At 38.0% G+C, this 9,608-nt stretch overlaps 1 protein-coding gene across 1 annotated transcript in view; it reads left to right on the top strand.

The window, feature by feature from the left end:
- Positions 1–5,836, top strand: part of IL6ST (interleukin 6 signal transducer) — a 19,929-nt gene extending 14,093 nt beyond the window's left edge. The window contains 5 exon segments of the mRNA XM_010192837.1: positions 311–457; positions 1,402–1,542; positions 2,719–2,815; positions 4,175–4,256; positions 5,111–5,836. Coding sequence (XP_010191139.1) covers positions 311–457; positions 1,402–1,542; positions 2,719–2,815; positions 4,175–4,256; positions 5,111–5,836 — 1,193 coding nt within the window.
- The last annotated feature ends 3,772 nt before the right edge of the window (positions 5,837–9,608 follow it).

Below are 9,608 nucleotides of genomic sequence, written 5' to 3'. Positions count from 1 at the left end.
TGTTATTTTATTGATACAGTAATATTTTTATGCTGATTTATTTTAAATTCAAGTATGAAGCCAAGAATAATTAACTTCAGTTGATTTCATGTGATCTGCTGATTACTTATTTCCATATCTTTTTCCTGGAGGTTTCTCTTTTAAAACAACTTTGGAGTTGCTGTGTTACCTGACAGTAATGCTTTCCAGATGAGTTTGTCCAGCTATTTCATTGGAATTTTTATGCAGTAGAAACTCAGTGCTCATTAATACACTGCTTCAGTGGATGTGAGAGAGCCCAACAGAAGCTAATCTTCATCTCCCATTACAGGTCCTTCAAAAGGACCAACTGTTCAGACAAAAAAAGTAGGAAAAGCTGAAGCTGTTTTGACATGGAACCATCTCACAGTGGATGAACAGAATGGATTTATCAGAAGCTACACCATATTTTACAAAACTGTCGATGGAAATGAAACAGGTAACAAGAAGCAGAAAAGTGCTTTCTGGCATTGAAGTATTCCATCCATTTCCTTCCTAATCCATGTACCTGAAGAACAAGATAAAGAATTGAGTGTGGCTGGCAGTTTGTTCTGATGACAGAAAGCTGATGTCTGAGGCATAGCTCTCCTCAATACTGAACAGAAAAGTCCATAATAAAGAATTCAGAGCATTCAGTCTGTGCGTAACAAGATACTGAGTTTAGTTTCTGAAAGTCAGTTTATGGGTATTGTGCTCTTATTTTTCTGTCTAAATACAGGATGAAATGGTGGTTATAGCAAGATGAAGCTAGACTATTCAAGATGTAAAGGAGTTGACTGGATTTAACTGTGAAATAGCCTTTTAAGAAAAGTATTTTTAATCTTCCTGCAGCCTCTAGATAAATATTCTACTGTAGTAAAACATCTTGTTTGAAGTGCATTTTACTTCTCAGTAGTGTGTACAACCTGCAGGCATAAGACAGGGAACTAGTATTATCAAAAGTTTTTCTTATTTAATTTGCTTAAATTAGAAGGGCAAATTACTTAGGCCTACCCTACTTCTTGTTATTTTAAGTTAACAATGTTTTTGCTAGTTAGTAACTAGCTATTTCTAGTTAGCCATGTATTCTACTTATTATAGACCTTTAACCTTCAAATTTATTGCTAGTTTAGTTTGCAGCTACATTCTGGGGAAAAAAAACTCACAGTTAAATCAATAAGTAACATATCATCAAGAAAGAGACTAAATTCAAACACCTGAACAGAAACAAGCTGATCTCAGTATTTCTTGTGCAAGTTTGTAGTCTTCCTGTGTCTGTTGTATTTTCTATCATTCTACTAAATCTATCTTGTACGTCTGAAGACATGATGTCCTAATGCTAATGTGTTTGTGGAGATGTAATAAATTGTGCAGAAAACTAATATAAATGCTTCTTCTCTTTAGCTGTGACAGTGGATCCTTCCAAAACAGAATATACCCTTTCTTCTCTAACTAGTGACACACTGTATACTGTTCGAATGATGGCATACACAGATGAAGGAGGCAGGAGTGGTCCTGATTTTACATTTACTACACAGAAATTTGGTAAGGAAGAGTGACACAATAGAAATAGGAGGTCATGTTGCAACAGTATAGCAAAGCTTTATGCAAGATCTGATAGGAGGGGAAGGTGATTTTATTGAAAAAAAAAAAAATAAAATTGTAGTTGCAGTCATACTTACAAGGTGCATGATATCCAGGTAGCTTATCTAGTACTCACTCACAAAGAGGTAGTCCGGATTTCTTCTGATTGTATAGAGGACAAGCTATCCTCTGCAGGTCTCTTGGATTGCTCTTTTATATTGGCAAACATGCTAGTTTTGAATGTGTTTTGTGTATACTTCAGGTTGTAGTATTCATTTGCCCCAGCTTTATGCAAGTCATTAGGATTTACTTAGTGCCCTTGTCTTCTCTGCTGATGACTGTTGTTGCTCCTTCCCTTGTCCAAAGTAATCCAGAGTCTTTGTTTTAATCTAAAGGTAGATTGGCCTTTATTATCGTGGTATGGGTGTCCTGAGAAGCTTCAGAGGTATGCTGAGATCTTGATCTGCCAATCTAGATGCTAGTCAGCACATGCCATTCTTAACAACCTTTCCTGAGTTCTGCATTCTCAATCATATCACTATTAAAGTCTGCTATAGTTCTCTACAGAGATTCATTTTTGAAAACTTAAATATGTTGTGTGTTCAGCTTTAGAGTGTTTCCTGTTTGTGATGGTAAGAGCAACAACATTAACTAAAGTTAGCTGTGGAAAGCACTTTTTGAGATTTATCAGTTTTTTGTATTTTTTCTGTATCATATTGCTCCTCCCTAAGCATTCTGTAAGGTTTACTTAGTGTATAACACTGGAAGGAATACTAACAATAATGCAACCATAAGTGTTTGCAGGTGATATTTTCATGTACAGAAGAAACTGACGGATGACTGGTGACTGCTTACATTGCTTATGTGACCATGATATGGCAGCCAGTAGGCCACTGAAACACTCTGACCACAGATGAATTCACAAGGCCTTAGATTTTTAGATTGTTGGGACAGAGCTTTTCATGTTTCACCAGCAGGCTCTCTTCATATGGTGAAAAGGTTCCTCTGAATGTGAAGCTTAAGACTGAGCACTGTGGGTGTATTCAGTTTCAGGTTCTCCTCATCCCTTTGGAAATGCATACTGCTGCTGAATTCCTTAAATACCAAAGTGAGCTGTAACCTCTCCATTTTTTTCAGGGAAAGGAGAAATTGAAGCCATAGTTGTACCTGTGTGTCTAGCGTTCCTGTTGATTGTGCTCCTTGGAGTTTTGTTTTGCTTCAACAAACGTGACTTGTAAGTATAAATGAAGTCTTTTATGCTCCTGATGTTTCTGGCTATAACAGGGGTGGCAATAATTTAATACAAGCAATAAATACTCTGAAATTATTAGATCAGAAAAAGAAGGTAAAACAAACATACTTTGATTGGTGTTAACATTTTTGTGTTTTCCTTGAGAAATCTGGGCCTCTTCTGATACCAATGTCTTACTGTTAACGATTAGCACAGTAACTCAATGTTCTATGACTCAGTCCTGCAAGGAAATTCCTGCTTTTCTTGCTAGACTTGGTCAGAATTAAGTTTGTTATGCTGTGATCAGGATATACTGTCTGTAGTGTTTTCTTAGTCATCATGTGAGAGTGGAATGAGGTTCAAGAGTTTGTGAAGCACAGAAGAATCTGTTTCCTGGCTGTATTTAAGCTATTTAATTAGTATTAGCAAATCTCCACAGCCAACAAAAGTCAAGCAGATGCCTTCTTTATCTACTTTGCATAACTTCAGTCAAACTCTGTGCCTGTTTACTATATACGGGGAAATATTCTGCTTCCTCCTGCTCCCTATGCCCTAGAGATCTTGTCAGTGACTTTAGCTCAGAGCTTGCTGCTGAAGTGTTTTCCCTGGCAAGGAGTAGTACTTGTCCCATGTACCCTGTCAACTATCTTTTCTTTCTAATTAGAGACAGCATTTTGTGCCCTTTTCCTTCTGACCTTCTTTCTGTTCCTAAAATCAGTTCTTAATCAGTTGAAAAGCCCATCCTGCAATGTTCTTCAGAGTTCTCCTACAGAGGATCTGTTGTTGGAGCCAGCTTACAAAGAGCATCAGTTTCAAAGTTAGTTTGGCTGGGGGTGATTTATCTACAGAAACTTCTATTGTTAAGTAACAGTTATTACATTCTTAAGAGTTCAGAGTTACAAAAGATCAAGTTTTTCTTCAAATATTTTCACTTTATTTTTAGCTGTGAAGTTGGCTTAGATTTTGACAGCTGTTATATTCATAGTTATTTTAAAGAAGCAACAGTGTATTTTTATACTGACATGCATCATAGATTTTACCAAAAATAATTGCTCTGTACATTCTAGAGTGCTATAAATCTGAAAATCCCTCACTAACCATTACCATTTGTTGGTTTGCCTTATGTTAGATGGCTGCGTCTAATATGCAGAGGAGTTTCAAGTGCAGTGCTGTATTTGCCAAGTAGTATACCTTCCTACAAAGATGTAAAGAAGCACAGGAAGCATTCCTATTTGGAAATAAATACTCTTGCAAAATTGCTGTCTAAGGGTGTGGTGTCCTGGATTATGCAGTGCCTGCTATCAGCACAGGAATTTGGGGAGTGTATCTTGTAATTTTACTTTTTTTTTTAATCCTGCACAGAATTAAAAAGCATATCTGGCCTATTGTCCCTGATCCATCCAAGAGTAACATTGCTCAGTGGTCTCCTCAAGTTCCAGCTAAGGTAAAACTCACCTTTCTGCATCCTGTATCTTCCTAGTCCACAAGGTTTCAGATAAACTAACCAGTGGGAGTCTTCTGTCTTCTAGTACACATGGATTTAAAGGAAAAAAAACAAACCTATGTGTTAAGTTTCATGACATTGTGATACGATATGGTTAGAAGACATTATTGCATCAGTAGATTCAGCATTATCAATATATGACCCTTAGAACAATTTCACAGCATAGACCAGGCTCTAATATTGTGAATTATATTAAATTTACTAATGGGAAGGGTCAAGTCATAACTATTTTACTCATTCACAGGAAATGAGGATTAAGTAAACAGAATTTATGGTCTTGTTCTTAAAACCCTGAAGTGACTTGTTTGCACAGTTAAGCTGTGAATGTGAGAAGAAGCTCTAAGAGTTCCTCATGGGTGAGGAGAAGGCAGCAAAATTTATGTCCCATATGGGGCAAATGACATAGCAAATTCCATTTCAGTGGCTGACTTCTATGAAGAAGTGCTGTGATGTTGAATGCACTATTGGAAGTAATGTATGTATGGCCTCAGTACAGTGTGTTCCTGTACTGCACCGTAAATGATTCTATGTTCAATGTTCTTAAGAATAATTAAAATTAGAGCAAAGCTTGCACACCCATTATGGATTTAGAACAGCTGCATAATTAAGACTTTGTACTGGAAGCAAAGATACATCTTTCATTTTGTAACAAATACTTCAGAGATATTGCCAAACTTAGTGAGGAGAAAACTAATATGAAGAAACTTTGAGCAATTACAAAATCAGATATTTAATGGGGCTTTTGATTTTTAACACAACCTTCCTCTTAGGAAACGTCCATCTCTTTCTTTCAGCATAACTTTAGTTCCAAAGATCAGATGTACCCAGAAGGCAGCTTTACAGATGTAAGCGTCGTAGAAATAGAAGCTGATGACAAGAAGTCTTTTTCAGAACAAGATCTCAAACCCTTTGACTTGCTTAAAAAGGAAAAAAGTACTTCAGAAGGGCACAGCAGTGGTATTGGAGGATCCTCGTGCATGTCTTCTCCTAGGCAAAGCGTCTCTGACAGTGATGAAGGGGAAACTACACAAAACACTTCAAGCACTGTACAGTATTCAACTGTAGTGCTTAATGGCTACAGAGACCAGACACCTGTACAAGTCTTTTCAAGGTCTGAGTCGACTCAGCCACTGCTAGATTCAGAAGAGAGATCAGAGGATCACACTGGAGGAGGTGACAGTACAGCACAGGGGCATCAGTATTTCAAACAAAATGGTGGTCAGGATGAAGCCAACACAGAGAGGCTGTGCTTTGAAAGAACAAAGCCAATTAGTCCTGCTAATGAGGGGGATCTTGTTGGATTTGCACAACTGCAGATCTCAGGTCAGAGTTCACAGCCATTGGGCTTTGGGCTGGAAAAAAATACCCAGGAAGCTGCTCTATCAGATGTTTTACAAATGAGTGCTGAAGAACAAACACTGAGACCTGAAACAGTGGAAAGAAATCCACTGTCAGTTGATGAAATGCCAAAAAGTTACCTCCCACAGACTGTGAGACAGGGGAGCTATATCCCTCAGTGAGAGAAGAGACTGGCTCTGTTTAGGCCTTCATTAGTGCCTGTTCACACTTTTTCCTGTGTTTCTGATAAATTAAGCTAGGTATTTTTGTCTGAATGCAGATAGAAATACTGAAATTAAGTGAAGACTAGTTTGTCAGAGTACAATAAGGACTCTGTTTTGGTGGAAAATTTGCAGTCCAGACCTACTGGAGACTTTTTCATGCACTACATAAAATCTTACGTCTGGATAGCTGAACAAACCTTTGTGCTACCTTGGTTTTTTCAGATTTTCACATGATTGAAAATGGCAAGTTTTAATTAATCACATCAGCCAATAGGCCTCTTAGAAGAAATACTTTGATGTGTGACAGTGTACAAGTCTAAAAATCCAGATATAGTTGCTTGGAGCATCTCTCTGCAAAAGTAAGACTGAAGCTTAGTATTCTAATGTGGAAGAACACTTGTGTCATATACTTTTCAGTAGCTTGATTGACTTTCTGAGGTTGACTTGGCCCAGTGTCTCAGTTTCCAGCTTGCCAGACATGCAAATCATGTTCATCTTTGTTTAAAAATTATAAAAATTAAATAGAACTTGCTATAGTGTGCAAGTAAGAAAATACCATGATTGCTTGACTCTGAATGCTACTATAGTAATAGATATTCTGCCTACATTTACATATGCGTGCACATGAGCTATATAATAATTTGGCCTAAAAATGTGCCTTGCAACTTGATGCACAGCAATTCAGTCTCGTGTTCAGAAGTTTAAAAATTCAGGTGAAAACAGAGATTAACAGGTATTTAAAGGTTTTGTACCCAAATAACTGTCTCATTATACCATACTTCTCTGGTCATATAAGTTGCCTTTGTTTAATAGGTGCACCTTTGCTGTATGCAGCTTGAGAGACAATTAACAAGCTCTAACCATTTTTCTGACTGCTCAGGAGAAAGGGAATATGACCTTCCTGATTGACTACAACAATTAGTGTGCAGTAACCTGGCTGCCAATACCACAGGACCTCCTTGAACCTGAAAGTAACAAAACCCAAAGCATTGAAGTCATTGAAGCTCTTGGAAGAATACAAAAGCACAACCTGTACCCTGAATTTGAATGTTACAGGTAGTACGTGTCTATGAGCAATCACGAGCTACAAATGACACATGGTTGTTAAAATTCCTTACTTTTTTGTTACATCTTGCTTTTCCCCTATTCATACAGTTTGCATTTCATTGAAGAAGCTACATTTTATCAAGACTGTCTCTACTAGGGTTTAAAGAAAAATTAAATTACATTAAAGTAAACTTCCTTCTCCAGTGATAACTAGAAATTTTATGGCACTCTTGTAGATTTTGTTTAACTTTAGCTTAGTCTAGTCAGCTTTCTAATCTGACACTAATAAAAATTTCATTTAAAACACTAAATGCTGTGTTGTGAGAATAAAACAAAGGTTTTATTTCTCCTTCGGCAAAAGAACTAACTATTTAAGACCACCTGAAATCTTTTGTGCTGTGACCTATGGTGCTGCTGTTCTGCAGAGCACTTGCTGAAGGCCCTGGAAAGGCAGGTGTCAGTATCATTTCAACTTCCCTTATCTCTGTCTGCCAGCTTGCATGGAAGAACAGATATACGTATAAATGTTCACTTGTCTTCTGCTTTTGTTACAAAGAAATACAATGCAAGGGCAAATTTCTAAGATTACCTCTTGAAATCTGGACTGTTTAAAATGGAGAAAGAATGCAGAATCTTTAATAACATTTCAGTATTTCATGTTCCTTTCTCCCAACCGTATTTTTTCTATCTGGGTACTTACTTTTAAGTAAAAGGCTATGTTGCAGCTTACTATAACTACACCTTTCTTCAAACTAGTTATCTTCTTTTTACCCCTGCTCCACCTTAGCACCTTCAAACTCCCTTCCAGAGGGCAAGGACATAATAAAAATTGCTGTCACGAGGCAGCAAATACCGTCTTGTTTTTTTCAGATGTTGAAGGAGCATTCCTTCGTCAGAACACATTCCTCTTGGAAATTAATAGCAGTTAATTTACTAGTAGATGGGTTGTCATCTCTATGCAGATTTCATAGTGGCTGTGGAAGCCACAAGTAAAAGGGAAAATCTTTGTTGAGCAGTGTCTGTGTTTATTAGAAATGCCCTGCAGCTGTGGGCCTCTAGTCCACCTCCTGCTCATCTCTGAAACACTGAGGCCCACAACCTAGCTACTTAGTCTGAACATTGTCTCAAAGGCCTGGATGTTTTCAGAAACATGCTGATGACTTACTTTTCTTTGTAATCCAGTGATACTAACTTTTAATAGCATATGCCACAGTTGAGGAGCAACTCCAGTTATTCCTGACATTGCTAGTTGTCTTTTTGCTCTGTAAGGGGAAGGCATTTTGTTCTCAGTAGCTGTTCATCATGGACTGTTTGCGAAGTTAAATGAACAGTGTCAAGAGATTCTCATTTTTAAAGGTCTGTGCTAACAAGTTCTGGCCTGTCACTTCAGGCATCTTTCTTTGTTCTTTATGGACACAATTGTACAGGAGTGTAGACTTGAGGGAACTCTGGCTGTCTGGCAGAGTTATATGCTATCTTTCAGTCTTCTGCATTTATCTAGGGCTAAAACACTACAGACTAAGCAGGAGATGCTTGTGAGTGAACAGCTTACAGAAGCCACAGTACATATAAATAACAGGTTTATAGCTTGTTCATACACCTATATACCAAATATATCATGCAGTGTTCAGAGTTTAACATGATTCTGTACTTTGGATTGTAACAATCTAATTGTATCAAACAGTTGCATCCAGGTTTTTAGAGTGTCTGTAATGTAATGATAGCAATTCACTGACATTCTCTGAACTTGGCCCTAGCATAGTAATCAAAGAAAAAGTTTCTTGCCCCCCGATACCTATGGTGCACTTTACAAACTAAAGGCATTAAAATAAAATCACATTTCAGTATTGACACTTTCATGTCCATCTTGATTTCCTGGACTGGATTTTTTTTTCAGATAGGCGTTGGAGAATAGTTGTTACTTTGGCAGGGAAGGGAGGTTAGTAGAAATCTATTTTTTCTGTATTAGCATCTTTGAAACATTTCGTAAGTGCAGGCTGGCCAGCTGCCATTCTGTTTACAAGAAACATTAATTAACTCCATAGTTCTGTTGTGGTGGTTCTGTTAGGACAGGAAGTTGTTGGGGCTGTTTCTGGGGTGTGTTGGCTCACTTGCAGGGCAGTTAGTTGAGGAATATCCCCTTGTATCCCCTTCACTGTAGTGAAAGTCTTGGGATTACATTTCCTGTGCCCTACTGTAGCGAACTAAACTGCCTGTTAAGCCTTAACCTGGCAGCGCAAAGTGCAGCAGAGCAAATATGCTTCTGACCCTTGTTGTGGAGTGTTTGTGACAGGCATGTGCCTCTCTGTGCTGCAGCAGCCTGGCAGACGGTGCTGAGTTCTGTTCTTGGGCACTGAGGAAGCCTCGTGACCTGAGGTGAGGTTTGCAGCTTCAGCTTTGACTGTAAATCATGAGCACCACCAGATGGGTAAAACTTACATTATTGTGCCCAGTATGTGTGACTCGCCATGCTAGTATACCTTCATGGTGTAATTAGTGCCAGGTCTTGAATATCCAAGACCCACATCAATATATGGTGACTTCAGAGTGGGTTCTGCAACTCTCAAATTGTGAATAGTCAGCCCCACTCCAGGACATACACATCTGAAATTGTAATTTACGTGTATTAAATGGGACTAAATATACTGGATTATTTTCTCTGACACAGTTGTAATTGAGGTTA

Source organism: Mesitornis unicolor, unplaced genomic scaffold (assembly GCF_000695765.1).
Source record: "Mesitornis unicolor isolate BGI_N332 unplaced genomic scaffold, ASM69576v1 scaffold11309, whole genome shotgun sequence".
NCBI lineage: Eukaryota > Metazoa > Chordata > Aves > Mesitornithiformes > Mesitornithidae > Mesitornis > Mesitornis unicolor.
The sequence above is the reverse complement of the archived record's forward strand: the minus strand, read 5'-3'. Positions and strand labels throughout refer to the sequence as shown.